The 16685-nt window shown below is 41.4% G+C and overlaps 1 protein-coding gene across 5 annotated transcripts in view; it reads right to left on the bottom strand.

Moving 5' to 3' along the window:
- The window catches only part of LOC108024497 (teneurin-a), a 146942-nt gene that overhangs the window by 24479 nt on the left and 105778 nt on the right, over positions 1 to 16685 (bottom strand). For 4 of the 5 annotated variants that reach the window (XM_017094432.3, XM_017094431.3, XM_050890121.1 and 1 more), the window contains 2 exons: positions 16062 to 16088; positions 1749 to 1868 (listed from right to left, as the gene is read on the bottom strand). In XM_017094432.3, coding sequence (XP_016949921.1) covers positions 1749 to 1868; positions 16062 to 16088 — 147 coding nt within the window. The remainder of the gene's footprint in view (positions 1 to 1748; positions 1869 to 16061; positions 16089 to 16685) is intronic. The other variant, XM_017094433.3, reaches the window with a different exon arrangement.

Genomic DNA, 16685 nt, shown 5'->3' with positions numbered 1-16685 from the left:
ATGAGAAGCCAAAAATAATGCGAACATAAACAGGAATTATTGCGAGCCAGCACACACAGTGGCAGCGCGGCAGCGTGGCAGGAGCATTAGCTGCCAGGAATAAGGAGGCCAGCGGGGACATAAAAAATAACAAGGACAACTTTAAAATCCCTCCAAAAATAAATAACAGCAGAAATGGTCATAATAAAAATACATAAATACGGGCCGAGGCAGGCGCACTTCAGCCCCGGCAAGTTGTTGCAGTTGCCGCACGGCAGCAACATGCAACATATCGCTTACTTGGCCATTGGCCTAATGAGAAATTATGGGCGCTCGGGTAAAAAATCTCCCTTGCTGGCCCACAAAGATAGGCTATGCTGTAGGCCACACCTGGCTATTTGTCTGGGCTAATGTGTGTGTGTGCGAGATTGAAATAAACAAGGCGACAGTGTGTGTGTGTGGTAAGTAAACACAAATAATCATCAGACAGTCGGAGCTTCGTCTGTCTGCTGCACAGATTTTGTTTGTATTCCTCCGCTTGGCCATAATAAAATCAGGCAGACTCGGGTGCGAAATGTTTATTTAAATTGGCCAACACACACACACACACACACACATGGGCAAAGGAAAATGGCAAAACAACAAGGACGGCAAACAATGTTGCTGATGGCAGCAAACGGAAATCCTTTTTACAGAAGGAAAAACAACTGCAAAAATATTTATATTAGATATATTGGATTGCCAGGCGGATAGGGCAGTAGACAGCAGCAGCAGCTTCAGCAGCAGCAGCAGCAGCAGCAGCAGTGACAGCATCCGAATTCTGGCATCCTTTTACAGTCGAGAAAATATTCCCTGTCCTTGCATCTTTGATGGGCTCAATTAGAGCAAAAGTTCTCCGAGCATTTGTGCTTAAAAAGCAATCCGAATGAAATGTCAAATAATTGAAACTAATGTCCCCTTCTTTGCTCTGAGCCCCAGCCACTGAGCCACTGCTGCGGCTTCTGGCCAATTGTGGCCGAGTCTGCTCTAATTATGCTAACCACTTGTGTAAACTTGGGGACAGCCGCGTCGCAGGGATCCGAAGAAGTTGCGCGCACATCAAAGCGAAAGATTTAATTAAAAATTTGATAACTTGCCCTCGCCGGCGTATCTTCACCTTTTATTTTCTCGTTTTCTTCTTTTTTTGGCTCTTTATTTTTGGCAACTGCGCAACTGTGCTTCTGGCCATCGGCGGATTCCATCAGCAGAATTTAATCAACGGAAAAAGCTAGCCCCGCGCTGGAGGAACTCATCCATACGTAAGTAATTTGCATTTACCGAATATGGCGTGCACACACGGGCACAGTGGGGCATCGAGAAAGGGGACTAATTCAGGGCGAAACTGGGCTCTTTAAAGTGTACAGTATCCACTAGTTCAGAAAGTATTTTTTCCAGTATTTAGTATCCAAGAATATATTTTTGAGTAGTAGTTTGGTAAAGTGTAGTTCAAATAAGAAGCATTATGATTTTTGATTTTGAATTTTAAAAGTCTCAAATCTCTGTTATTTGCAGTTTTTAAAAGTTGAAAAGTAAAAATACCAGATTTTTGGTATTTTATGCTTTGACCACAACAGTATTTTTTTCTTTTTTCAATAACTCTTATGTTAAGTGTTGAAAACTCTTTGCTTTATCTTATAAATTTGATCACTTACTATAAGTTTCGGTCTTGAATTACAGCCTCTTTCGGTGCTTTACTTAATATCTAGAAATCATATGGGGTTTCTACTCACCATCCGCCTTGACGAGTCAAAGTAAATCCAAATCGGGAGTCGCGATCCACGGAAACTCGAATGCCCACGATGCCCAGTCCTTGGGGAGTGATCACCTGACCTCGCATCACCGAAACGCGACTATAAGAGATTTCCAGTCCAAAGAGTCCAGGTCGAAGTTGGTTTGTTTTTATTTTTGGTAATTGGGGTTATTGCAAAAGACAAAAAGATATATGTTAGTTACTTGGCAATACTTGCGTTCGAGTTTTCGATTTTCTTTGGTTATTTTTTTTCTTTTGTCGATTCTTTTCATTTCTGTTGGTTTCTAATTTGTTTTTGTGGTTGAAATCATACGTTTTGAAAAGGTGAAGAAAACATTGAGCAATTGTCTGTATTGATGGAATGGGAAAACTGAAAAGCGACTCGATTGTTTTCTCAGCACTTGGCTCTAAGGACAAACCGAAAAAAGTTATGCAATAATTTGAGGAAATATTTATAGAAATATATATGTATATTTATATATATAATATAGCTATGTTTCGTATGCATATGTATGGGTATTTGTATTTAACTAGGAGTGTATGTAAAGAGACAGAGGGGGAGAGAGACGGAAGAGCGAGCGAGCGAGACGGAGAATGAGATGGGATGAGAGTTCTGAGAGTTTTGTCGCCAGGAATGCGTTTTCTACTTTGTATCTGTATCTTAGTATCTGGTATCTCTGTGTATTTGTATCTGCGACTGCAGTCTGTCTGTGTGCGTGTGTGAGTGTGTGTTCCTGGGGAATTCTTTGTGGGACTATCTCAAAGTGTTTGCCTGGCTTTGGGTAATTCAATTATTGGAGCTGGGTGTGTGGATGTGTGGCTGTGTATCTTCGAGTGTGTGGAATGAATCGAATGAATGTCCAACAATGAGCTACGGAAAAAAGAGGGCAGGGGACGAGCAGGAAGCGGGGCTGGCCTCCCCGGTTCGTACTTTTCCCGGGGTGCAAGTGCAAATGGCATTTGGCACGCAGCTTGTGGGGTGGGAAAATGTGGGTGGTTTGGGTGTATTCAGGGCCCGACTTTGGAATGCCAATATATATCGAATCCTCCAGCATTTCTCAGCGAGTTCATCAGAATTTCAAGTTGGTCTCGGTATTAAATTGAAGCTGCGACCAAGGGGGGAAAGGGGGCGGGGGTGGTGCAACGACTGATGGCTTATCGATTGGTGGGTGAATGTTATCGAAGGCATTCGCCACAAGTTTCCTCTGCAGAGTTAAGCGTGAAAAGGAATTAAAATTAATCAACAATCATTTCTATCGATAAATAGTTTAATTATCGATAAGGTCGATAAATGTGTACAGTCCTTACAAATTTAAATTTTTGCCAAGCCACAGTTAACATAGACTCGATTAATTAAATCACTCGCCTATCGACAACTTTCCCCACCGATCTCGGCACCACCAAACGCTCGATAAACGTATTCGAAAATGCATGCAATAATCAACAATTATTATTATGGAAAAAAACTATTTCAAAATTCATTTCGATATATATCGCAATTGCTGCGATTCACTGCGATATTCGATAGATGCGGCTAACGGCTAACAAGGCCAAAACGATCAACTGAAAATCAATTAAGGTGAAACCAACTGAAAAGCACAAAGCTGTGAAAATCAAAAAACATTTGACCCGATAACAAAAATCGATTGCGGTTCGCTGTGGAAATGCGATACTTTCCACGGGTCGCAATGCAAACCGTGCCAGTTGCCCTTGCAGTGTCCTCTGGCCGTGTTTAACCCTCCACTGGCCCCCATCCTATCCTATTCACGGGGGACGCAGCTGCGCGACCCAAAATCATTTTCATTTTCATTTCCATTCACATTTCCATTTTCATATAATGAGAAGAAACTATGGCAACCCGCTTTCTTTGTCACTTTCTCCGCGAATGGCGATGGGAATGGGGGCTGGGGGCGGCACACCGATATCCGATTTCAAGTTTGCCAATTTATTATGACAAAGGAGCACACAAAATATTCGTTGTATATTTTCAATAAATGGAAAACAGCAGGGCTCCCGGTGCCCGTGTTTGGTGTATTTCCAAAATATATACATATAAATTCTTCCGGGCAAGTTCTTCCGAGCGCCAGACGCCCCTTGAAACAAAATGCCGCAGTGAGGCTTAAAAGGCAGGGGCGTTCACAGAAGGGGGAGCTCTTTTTTGTTTTCTTTTTTTTTTGGGAAAGTTACCAAGGATATCGGAAACGAGCGCAATTGTTTGCACTAATTACTGCAGAGTTGGGGGTTTTTCACAGGGATGGGAGGGGGGTTTTCTCCCCCCCCCCCTGGGCAGGTGCAGGCTGTGGCCCACCCCCCTCGTGGCACTCCCTTTCCAGCGTCCGAGGACTGCAGTTGGCCTCTTTTAACTTTTGTGCCAGCGCAAGTTCTCGAAAACATTTTCAAGTTTTCAAGTGTTGCAATTTCTCAGCCCCCCCCTGCACCTCTGCACCTCCGCCCCTGCCAAACCCCCCCTCTTACTGTTGTGCCGCCCCCTCATCTTTCTCCGCAACCCCCTTCCCCCTCGGACTTTCCTCCTTTTTCCGGGCAGACATAAACACATAATGTACAGTATTTGGGTCAGAGTTTTATGTGCCCAGTTGCATTTTTATTAGGAGCGAGCAGGGGCGTGGGTTGCGAGGGGGGCTGCGAGTGCTTTTCAGAGGCCAAAGGTCGCCAGGGAGCGGGCCGAGGCCCATTGGCATTCCTGGAGAGCAGCGCACTTCTCCACTGACTCCTAATTGCAACTGACCAAAGTCCGAGGTTCCGTGCTCAAGCCCAACTAGCTCTCCTTTTTTTCCAGTGTGCGTGTGGGTAGTATTTCTTCCACAATTTCAGTTTTCCAGCCTCGATTCGATGCAGTGAAGCAACATTTTATTTGAAATCAAACCCAAAAGCAAATTGCATGGCTATAAGTATTTTTTTGTGCCCACTGTGTGTGTTAGTTGTGTCGAGTGGGTGTGCTTTGTACAAATATATAAAATATATATAATATATATATATTCCGAGTCATTGAAGTGAAGTGAGTGCCATTGATTTTTATTCCGCATTTGATTCGTTTCGTTTCATATATTATTTATTTGATTTATTTGCACTGCAGCAGCCAAGAAGGAGCCTTTTTCGGCCTTCCAGGTAAATCACTCATACGCCACCGACACTTGAATGTCTTCAGCACACTCCGTTTTGTTTGCCCCGCCTGGCATTCAATTCGATTCGGCTTGATTTGGTTATGAGAACACTTTTCACTTTGATTTTGTTGCCATCGAAATGGAAATGCTGCACTTGGTGGTGGAAAAGCCAGGGGCAGTGGCCTCAAGGACCCGCATTACGTATACGCCACACTGGTCGCCGCAAAAGAGTTGGGGCGAAAATCGGTTCAGTGGGTTTCCAAGCGCTGCAGCTGGCCTTTCTTTGGGTGGCTTTAGTTTGGAAATTAATTGAAAAAAATGTCTGACTCAAGAATTAATTAGGAAATATTTAAGTTTAGACCGGAAAAACCAGTGATTTCTCGTTGAATTTTGCCCTTCTGCTGACTGAGGATGTTTTTCATCTTTATTATAATTATGTTTTTGGTCATTAAAAATCCTTTTCTTTCAAAATATTAGTTGAGGCTTTTTTATATGTGTGGAAATATTTAAAAAATGGCTATTTTAGTCTCTTTTTAGCTAAGAATGATTTAATGAAACCTCTTGGTTAAAATTTTTAATAATTAAATATTATTGAGTCTATTTGAATAGTTGAATGTTATTTAATATTAGGTCCTTAATTTTTGTCTTTTATTTTTAATTATTTAATTAAAATATAGTTCATTATTTTTTATCTTTAATATGTAATTTATGTTAGGAACAGTGTTAAGTACTTATTTCCTAAGCCATCATTTTAATTTGTTATTTCATATTTAAGAAATTTCACATCACTTATTTATAAACATTCTCGATTTAGTTAATTTTCCGACTGGTTAATACTGTGTTAAAAACTTCTCAGCTGGCAAATGCAGCCATTTTCCTCCCATAAACTCTGAAAGCTCAATCAACCAGTGAGTCAGCGTTTTCGGAGGACATTCTTTTCAATCAGCTAAGCGCAATCATTATTATCAGCAAAGGCCACTCAAAATTATGAGGCAATAAAGGCATTTAGCCCGCCAGAGGAAGTGACAAAGCCAGACTGAAAGCGATCGAAAATATATATGCGGTATGTATATCTACATGGGAAAGCCAAGGCAATCTGGCTCGATGAAGTGAAAGCAATGCCACCAAATGCTCTAATCTCGAAAGATGCGCGCCCTTTGCACCGCTCTTTTTTTTTTGCAACAAACATTTTCCATTTTCCGCCCTGAGAGCCACCCACCGACTAATCGCCCTTGCAGCGAATGAGCAACAAAAGCGGGCGAAGGGGGGTGGTGGTGCTCGGCGGCTAGAGTGGACCAAAAACCAGGAGACGGCATTGTCGCCACTGCACCTTTTGTGTCAAAAGTGCACTTCCATTATTAGCGCATTGTGGAAAACCCGGGGGAGGGCGGGCTGGAAAATATGAGAAGCCCGGACATAAAGGAAGTGCATTTAATTTCTTTTCTTTTTGATGCTTTTTTTGGGCTGGGGTGGGGAAAACTCCCGGGCAGACAGCGAGATTTTCCCAGTGTGTGTGTGTGTGGGGGGTGGATTTTTGTGGCCATTCATAAAGCGGCTGGCTGCCATTCATTTGCACCGCACCACCACCCCCTCGTCGGGGGCCACCTTTTGCTAACTTGGCTTACCACGGCACACAAAGTGGCGACGTCGTCTTGCCATCATAAAAATTGAGCACGACTTAGTTGACTTTTGTGCATACAAAAGGACGCAAAAACCCCCTCCCCCCCCCCCCCACACACACACACACCGAGAGAAAAAGGATATAATTTTAATTTGGCTTTATTTTCATGACGCCCACGAGGATGCAGCTTCAGAGGAAGCTGGCAGGAAAAACAAAGCCAGGACTGCAGGCGATTCGGTTTTGTTTCGGTTCGGTTCAGTGGGTGGTTGAAGTGGGCGGATGGCGCCTAGGGTGGCTCCCGGGGTGGCCCACTCGCTGCGGTGGCCCGCTTTATGTTCATTTAGCCTGAAAACAGTTTTTGAAACATTTTTCAGGGCGAAAACCCTGGGCCACACTTTTCTTTTACGCTTTTGTAACCACGATAAATGTGCTTTATGTAGCGAGATGCCAGAGATGAGACCATTTTGCACCACCAGCGGCATCGGGGGGTTAAGAGCGGCGAAGGAGGCGGCGTCTGTGTTTGTGTGTGTGGCCTGCCTGATGAAATGTTTCCTGCACTTTCGCCATTTCTTTTGCCTGCCCCTGTTTGCATCTTGCATCTTTTTCATTACACAAAAAAGAAAGGGCTGAAAAGGAAAAAGACGAAGGCAGAAAGAAAGTAGCGGGCGAAAAAAGGGGCAAAAAAGCGAATGGCTTAGGCGGGAAAACCCCGACAATGGACACATTTCAATTGCTTTTTTGTTAAAAAAAAAGAGAAAGGAGCAAGCCTACATTGTTTTTTAGTCACAGCAGTCTTGATTTGCGGAAATTTAATTTACAAATATTTTTTAGAAATATTTGTAAGGTTTAAAAAATTTTAAATTACGTTTTTTAATGTTAGCTATAAAAAAAATTGTTCTAATAATTCTATATATCATATTACATTTGTTTTCTTTGTAATATTTTTGGTTCCATCAAAAATCATCATTTGATCATTGAGAAATAGTAATATGTTTCCCCATTACTTTTAGTATTTTATTTTTTCTTAAATGCTGATAAATACTTTTTTAGCTTTTCCCAACGTTTTCCAGCTGAGTATATTAGCCTAAGATTGATTTTAATAGATTCTACTTTTAAAAATCATAGGTTGTCCTTCCCTTTCAAGAAATAGTAATATGTTCCCCTATTACTTTTAGTATTTTCTTTTCTTTTAACTGTTTTTAAACACTTCTTAGCTTTTCCCATCGTTCCACTGGCGCAGATGAGGGCTGCAAAAATCCTTACACATTTTAAATAAATAGTAGCTGCAGGGCGATTCTACGGAAAATTGCAAGGGGCGTGTGTGTGTGCGAGTGTGTGGCAAAGGTGTGGACTGGAGAGTTGAAGCTGAAATAGGGACACCCGTGCACACACACACACACACACACACAAAGGCCGGGGCGTGTATAGAAAAGTTTGAATAGCATTTTTAAGTTTGCCATTTACCAACACACAGACACCGTCCGATAGGAGAGAGCAAAGAAAACCTTTAGTAGCGTGTAATTTGCACTTTGTAAATTTGCATAAAAGCTGCACTGGCATAAGTCCAAGATAGAGACGATATGTAAATGCCATGCCATGTGTCGTCGCTTTAAGTAAGCAACTCGGGCGAAATTAGGGGGTGGCGTGGGGTGTGGGGTGTGGGGTGCCTGCATAAAATGCCATTCATTGGCTCCAGCATTGCCATTTAGTTTCGGGGTTTTTCCTTCCATTCCGTTCAGTTTTTCATTACAGATTAGCTGGCGCCACCTGGCGGCTAATGCTGCCAGCTCACCAACACACGGACGCCGGAAAACTCTCTCTCACACACACACTTGCCGGAAAAGCATATCTACGCTTTCCACATTTTGGCTGTTCAATTTGATGCACACAAAACAAATTTCATTTGGCAGCATTTCACTGGCAAATTCCCTGGTCACCGGGAAAACCGGAAGGTGAGGTGTGGGTGGTGGGTGTCGGAAAATCCAGTGGCCCAGGGGGGGGGGGGGGGGGGTGGTCGCTGGTCTGGGGGTCAGAGCAGTAGATTGCATGACACTTTTGTCCCTAAGAAGATTACAATTGCCACCTTTTGCCACCTGGCTTTAAAGGCAATGCAATGGCAATGGATCGACTGTTTTTGCCATTCGACAGAAAAAACGCTGGCCAGATAAACAAAAAAGGGTTAAGGAAAATGCTCACTTAGGGTTTATGCACTTGAAAAAAACAAACTGGCTATATAGGATACAAATTCTCTATTTTTTAGCACTTTTGGTACTCTTCAATAAACTAAGAGTCCCAAAGATTATTAATACTTTTATCAAATTGGTTGAGGGCTATATTTTATTTATAAATATATATTTAAATTATCCATTTGTTTATTTAAATATTAATAAATTAATGGGATCTATATATTTTTAAAATTTAAAAAAAACCATCTGATTGATAGGAATTATGAGCTTAAAACACTGAGATTGCTTAGTAAATAAAAACCATCTGGTTTTTGGGAACTTTGAGAGTAAAACTCGGAGATAACCGCCGAAAACCCTTAATAATCCCTCCGAACACCATTGATTTTCGCTCCCTGTAGCCATAACCCCTTTCAATCGAGGTTAATAAATATTTCCAAGAATTGCCTGGCACTCCCTTAGTTTTTTTTATGCCTCGGGACAGAGCTTCCCCCTTTCATTCCACTTCCGTTCAGAATCATTCAGGGACCTCCGGTTCGGTATCGCCTTCATTTTATACCGCAATCAAAACAGTTTTCATCAACTTTTGCCGCAATGGCCGCATGCAAGCAGGGCCACCCACTCATTTCTCATGTCGCCGCCACAATGGAACACGGCTTATACATTTTATAGTTATATGAAGCCATTACAGTGGTCTGTCCGTACGGCGAACGGCCGCTTCTGCAGCTCTGGCTCTGCAGTTTGCACTTCACCTAAATGCGCCGCACGACGACCGTCAGAGGAATAACAAAAATGTAAGCTCACCCACCGCCCCTGCCGCCCACTCAATGTAAACTTATGGCCAGGGTGGATTTTCCAGCTGCCCCCGCCGCAGGCCATTAACAATTTTGCACTGATGTCGAATTAGCGAGCAGAGCTGCAACTGCAACTGGCTTTATATCGGCGGCGGCGGCGGCGGCACACAAAAACACATAAATATATCTAATCTCACATAAAAGTAATTACTTTCAGCTGCCGTTGTGTGCGGCGCTATCGAAAAATATTAAATTATATTGAGTGCATATGCGATATGGATACGTATCCCGAGGATTGTGGAAGCCGTCGACCGCAGACCATAACTATGGCCAACTACTACTACGACTGCTACGACTACTACCCCAAATGTTTCCTTTTGGCCCCGCCGTCGACATATTTGCTTTTTTCCACATTTTTTGTGCGACTGCAGCGAAAATTCCGCGAATTTCTCGTCGCGTTTTTTCCCCTTTTCCCTTTGGATGCCAAAAAACAGGGAGTGGGGGGAGCAAAAAAAAAGAGGAAAATTAAAGGCAGAATGGCAGGGAGGAGCTGGCGGATATATGGACTTTGGCATAAAGTTGGCAGCGATCAAGCGATGTACACATATAGGGCTTATGCGAAAATATATATGTGCAACATATGAATTCGGAATATTTACAAAGGGGCCGGGTATAAAAAGGGAATTTCTGTGAAATTAACTGGAAGGCATTACAAGGGTAGTCTGATATCAAGGCTTTACCTTAAAATGCTATACAGTTGCTTTAATTCGGAACTATGTATCACAATGGATCCTTTATAAAGATCTTCAAAAGCATATTAACTGATAGAACCCAAACCATACGAATATGTTGGACTATTCCCATGGTTACAAATTTATTACCTTATTTTTATGGAATATTACCATAACAATCGCTTGCCTCGAAATATTTTATACAATGGCATTAGTCCTAGAAATATTAGTTCCTATTTTTCATTTTCATTTATCATTTTATTTCATATTTATTTTTATATTAGTTTCAATATTCAATAAACTGATAAAACCTTAACCTTAAACTATTCCCATGATTAAAAATGTATTACTTTTTTCTTTTTTATGGAATATTACCATATTATACCATATAATATTCCTTGAAATATTTTATGTAATTGCATTAGTCTCACAAATATTAGTTTCAGTCTTTTTTAAAGATGTTCTATAGAATATTATTAACAATTTACATTTTTTTGGAACACTTATCTATTTATGATTAATGAAAACCTCATATTTTGATCACCATTCACCACCTTAGTCCAAAGTGCATTCCCCGTTCGCCTTCTTCTTATCTGCCAGATATTCATTCCGTTTTCCCTCTTCCACTGGCCTTTTTGCTTGCTTGGCCCGTGGTGTTTTGGCCATTTCTATTGGCCCCGTTGACCGGCGCAGGCTGTTGGCTGAAAGCGGGTTAACTGCCCCAGCACTTCCCCTTAACCCTTATCCGCCCCGCCTTTCCGCTATCACGTACGCCGCTTGCTCGAACCGTTTGAAACTTATACGGGTATTAATTTTGGTTTATGTGCAACTTGTACGCTGTAAATTCCTACCTTTTCCAGAGTGGATTCCTCTCGTTTTTTACCCTTTGAGGCGAGCGGATGGCGATAAGAGGCGCACCACCGCCGCCGGCACAATAACGATTCCGGCAAAGCCATAGTCCAGGCCATGGCCCCGTTGATAAGGCAAGGAAAAACGCAACAAGGACAACGGCGAGTGTCCTGTCCTGTTTTCGCAGGCGGACTGGCGCCTTTATATTTATATATAGCCACTATATCTGCATTCGAATGCACGGCGAAGGGCAAACAAATATATGTGCCACACACTCGGCATGTATCTCTCGCCATAAGTCTTGGAGGGAAAAAACGCGAGAGCAGCCGGAAAAAATATGGCAGATGGGAGGAGATTTCTCAGGAAATATCTTTGAAATAACACAGGTTTTTGGTGGTCAAACAATGGTTATAGCACAGTGAGATACATCATGGGTATGCGAGTGGAAAGGTACAATCCACAAATATATCTGACAGTTGTTTTGAGTACATCTAGATATTATTTGTATATTTTTTCCACCTTTTGTATATATTTAAAATGTATTCTCCAATTTTATTTTATGGAATTTATGGCCATGGATTTTTTTAATATATCTAAAGCTGCTGAAAACTTGTCTAGAGGTAAAGTCACACAAGAGATACCTAGAAAATTATCAGTTAATTAAACTTATGGGATTAAAGGCTTAGTTATGGGTTTAAAAAAATGTTTAAGAATTGTAGCACCTAAAAAAGGTATAAATATTTGAATTATCAATTTCTGTTGCAAGCCCTTTAAATAAATGTGGTGAAATGTACCAAAGACACCTGACTTAGCAAAGAGCTACCAGGATTTCCGTTGTTTTCGCCACCTAATCCACTTGTATCTACATTCCTGTATCCTAGGCAGCATTAGAATTTCCCTTTTTTAGCACACAAGATCAAGGATCAGCTGCTGGCGACACTTGACAGCCGGCGGGAGCCGCAAAAAAGCAGCTTAGCGGCGCAGTGGGAAAAGGGGAGGCCGCCGAGCAGTTGTCAGCGACAAGCCTGCACCACTCTAAGCCACCCTAAACCACCCTGGACCACCCCAAACCACCTTGCACCGCCCCCCAGAAACCAGCGACTTTCTCCAGCAGCCACTTGATGACTGCCAGCAAGTTGACACTAATCAGTTTAGCTTTAGCCCGGCGCAGACAACTTGATTTGCATACACAAATGTGCAGGGGCGGCGAGTGCCAGGGGGGTGGGTCGAAAAGGGGGGGCGGCTGGTGGGAAAACCACTTAGGCGGGCAACTAGCCACACCTAAGCAGGCCGTCAGTCAGTCCTAGGGGGTTTCCCTGGCCCACACTTAACCCCCTTTTACGGCCCCTTCTCAACTCGCTTCGTGGCTCCTTTTTAACCCTTTTTACTCCCTTTTTTTAGCCTGCTTGCCACCCCCGCCCACAAAATGGCAGCCAAAACAGGAAGTAATCTATAGTCGCTGCGCCATTGTTTATTGTTTAATTTTTAGTCAACGTTGTTGCTGTTGCTCAACTTTTGACTCCGGCCAAGTCTCCGTTCTGGTTATGCCTGCTTCCTGTTCGCCCTGCGTCCTGCGTCCCTGGTCCTTCGTCCTGCCACCCAACTTCTTGTATTATTTCCATTGTTAACAGTTTTTGCATTGCCGCTGCAAGTAGCGAAAACTTTTCACAATGGACCTTTGTTCCAGCCCCCCCCCAATCACCACCCCCCCTTCTTTTTTTCCCGGACCCCCACCCCCCCGCCTGCCCTGCCTTTCAACGATGCCACTTGAGCACTACAAAGCAAAAAAGCAAGAAAAGAGGACACCGAGGGAGTGGGCACAGCAGACAAAGACGGCCCAAAATGCCAAAGACGAAGACGTTGACAACGGCGCCCCCGAACCACCCACTGCCCCGCCCACTAAACAACGCCCCCCTCCCCTCCCCACCGCCAGCGGAGTCATGACACGCCCGTATCGCATTTACTTGGATTTCGCTTTATCGGAGCAGCAAGGAAAACAGCAACCCGTCGACGACAACAGCGTCACCCAATTTCCATGGCACCATCATCATCTGGTTTTCTCCGCTTGCCTACACCGGGAGAAAAAATGAATAGCCCGTCCGGAGGGTAGGGACATTGCATCAGATTTTAGTAAACGCCACTACCGAATTTCGGTTTTTGATTTCACATTTTTAAAGCAAACCCATCAACCTTTAAATTTATTTTCATTTATGTATGTATAGAACTTTTTCGCATATTTATGTTAAGGGTAAGTTTCAATTTTTTGTTGGTAATTTTTCTTGGTGTACGCTCGAATATCTTTTTATTTTCCAGACTGATATTTTCTCCTCCTACCGAGTCAAGGCAAATGCATTATAATAGAGCTGCGGTGCTGGCAATAGTCCCCTTAGAAGAGCCCTGCTTTAAGGCCACGTTGCAGGCCAACTTTAAAGCATTTTCTTTTTTTGGGGCAGTAGAAAATAGAGTTTGACTAATCCCTCGGCCGGTAAGGCCACTTAATTAATGCAGTGAAAGTCAGTTAATTTACGGTGTTCATTTGGGGCCGCAAAATGCACTCGGATAACTGTCAGTGCAACCCGTTCATTAACTTAATAGCTACCTTTTTTTCGCCATTGATACCCGGGCATTAACACTTTTTCACAATTAATGATATCTTTAATACGTTTTTATCGAGCCCATCATTGAAATTCTCTTGTCACTTGGAAAGAGATGCCAAAGTAACACTGCATTTCCCGGCTTTAAATCGCTTTCAAGGCACTTCTGCAAGGGCATTTTCATAGACTTCGGTGGACCGAAGATTAGTATTTGCATTGGCAGTTGGAAAATATATATATACATATATTTAGGGAAACAAAAAGGTATAATTAAAGTACGGAGAACGGAAAAGGAAACGCAAAAACCTGATGGAATAATTTGCATTAAAAATTGTTTGTAAGAATTTTCTGTTCTTCCTTAATTTTATTGTTTTGCTTTCATTAAACTTTGATTTTTTCGTTCTGTTCTTCTTTTTCAATGAAGAATTTGATTTGTTTTTTTTCGGAGCGGATGGATGTTGGCGTGTGGATGTGTGTGTGTGTGTGTGTGTGTGATTGGGTGAGTTTCGTTGTATTTGGAAAACATATAAACAAATGGTTTAGACGCAGACAATTAGGACATTTAGGGATACGTTTGGGGGGTTTGTGGGGATGTTTTTTTCTTTTCTTTGTTATTTTTTTTAGTGATAACATATAAGGATATACAGATATTTTCTTTCGTTTTACTTGCATTTTTATTAGCTTTGATCGGTTCTCTCTTTGTCTTTGTTCTGCTGCTGACCTTTGGGTTTTCATTTATTTTATTTTTGGATGGGGGAATCCTAACGAGTTTCTGGTTTTTTTTTTTTTTTTGTATACTTAATTCCTTCGTTTGGTTAACAAAACATCATAACAGAGATATTAATCGATACGGAAACTGATAAAGTGATTCACATTTGATGAGATTTGTTTACCATAAAAAGCTTTGATCAAAACTCAAATGAAAACCAACGAAAGAGGAAAAGAGATCAAGAGATTGAGATTGACAGAGATGAGGGAGGAGATCGGTGGAGTTTCGTTGATGGAAAATCAAAATAAGGACACAATAACGATCAGGGGGTGGCGACTGGCGGTGAGAGACATATATATATATAGAGAAGGTGAGAAAACGTGATGGAGAAGTGGAGAACATTGGGGGAAAAATCAACCAAAATTCTGCTCGAAATGCTCACATGCCAAACTATGGGTAGAGTAGAGAAATGAAAATCATAACAAAGGTATTCCGATGACTTCGGTTTCGGGTTGATGGGTTAGTATGAGTGTTAATATCGATGGTTGATTGGCAAAAGGAAAAACACAAATCGGAAATCAAACAAAATACACATATAGACACGGTACACATAACACATACAATTATTTATCTATATATATATGGGCATATATATATCGAGATTCTTCCATCTTGCCCTATAAAGTATGCCAACGAAAAACGATGAAAATTAATATGGAAATAAATATGGAAAACATACTCATGATATGCATGTGTTTATATTTTCTTTTTTTTTGCGAGTGTGCGTGCTGTTGTGTTGGTGAGATAAAAAATTATGAATGCATTTTTTCCGTCGTTAATTTTTATTTTCTCTCTTTTTTTTTGTTGTCTTCACTTCTCCTGTTGTCGTGTTTTATTTACATGAATGATTTGTTGACTTTTCGATCTCTGTGTTTTTGCGGTTCTCGGTTTTTGTGTGTGTTGAAATGTAATTTAAAATCACAAAATGGCATTATATGCAAGTGGGGTGCGAAGGGGATAGGAGCGCTGGTACAATTATAATGCAATTACAGCCATGGGGCATTTAAGGGTTGATCAAGGCCTGGCTGACAAAAAATTCGAAAGCCAATTGGTTACAAACGTTAAAGAAGTGCTACAAGTTAGCCGGAAAAAACTTGGCCAATGGATACAACGTTGTATGGATGACTAAGCTCATAAAAATGGACTTTGAACAGTATAATACAATATTTTTTATTAATTAATACATTACTTTATGTTATTATAGCAAAATTAAATTGATTTGCCGCGGAAGATTAAGAAGAAAATACTTATTGAAATTCTTTTTAATATTTTGAAGTTCCCTGAATTTATTTGAAGGTGTGGGAAATATGGTGAAAGTTGGGAAAAGGGGTGATGAGAGATGCCACCTACTTTTGTGAACCAAAAAGTCTCGAGTGTGATTGCTTGGATGCATTTTACGGAACAAAAACCGAAAGCGTACAAACAAATATCGATGCATTCTGTGGATGGATAAGTGGATTCGATGGATCAGTGGATCGATTGGATGCTTGGATGAGGGGAACTTAAAATTCCGAATCAACTGAAGAAGATGCGACTGTAACAAAGATTTTTGTTTGGTTTGGAATACCCAAAAATTGTACGTCTGTGTTTCCTTTTTCAAGTGTTTTATTTTTTTTTATTTTCGACTTACCAAGGTGTGAACGAGCTCCAGAAGAGACTACAAATTCACGGGTTGAAACGTAGGATTTTTTGTTTATTTTTTGTGATTTTTTTTTTTTTTTTGATTTTGATTTGCATATAGGAAATGCATTTTGATTTGGTGTTGAAATTGATTTGGATTTGATATTTTTGGTATTTGGTTTTGGTTTAGCACACAACATGAAGGTATCGAGCCACAGCAACAGAGTAGGACAGTACACAATTAATTGACAGGACAATAAAAAAGAAATCAAAAGACAAAAATGCGTTTCGTTAACGAATTGATCAAACTTTGATATTGCTTAACAATTGGTAATAATTTCTGTTTTTTTTTTTTTTTTGGTTTTGGTTTGGTTTTACTTTTAGCATACCTAAAGGTGGAGATTTGTACTTTCATAGCTTAGTGAACCAAAGAGAAACGAAACGGAAATGGAAACGAAACGAAACGATAACGGAAACGACACGCTGAGAAAAGAACGGAAAAGAACACATTTGACGAACACACTTAGTCGGATGATGAGACGAAGACGAAGACAGAGACGGAGACGGAGATCGGCAGACATCTTGGGGGCTTGACTGACATATCATCTTGGTTGGTTTAGTATGGTTAGTTGGT

Source organism: Drosophila biarmipes, chromosome X (genome assembly GCF_025231255.1).
Source record: "Drosophila biarmipes strain raj3 chromosome X, RU_DBia_V1.1, whole genome shotgun sequence".
In the NCBI taxonomy this organism is placed as follows: Eukaryota; Metazoa; Arthropoda; class Insecta; order Diptera; family Drosophilidae; genus Drosophila; species Drosophila biarmipes.
Note: the sequence above shows the minus strand (reverse complement) of the source record. Positions and strands in the feature narration are given on the sequence as shown.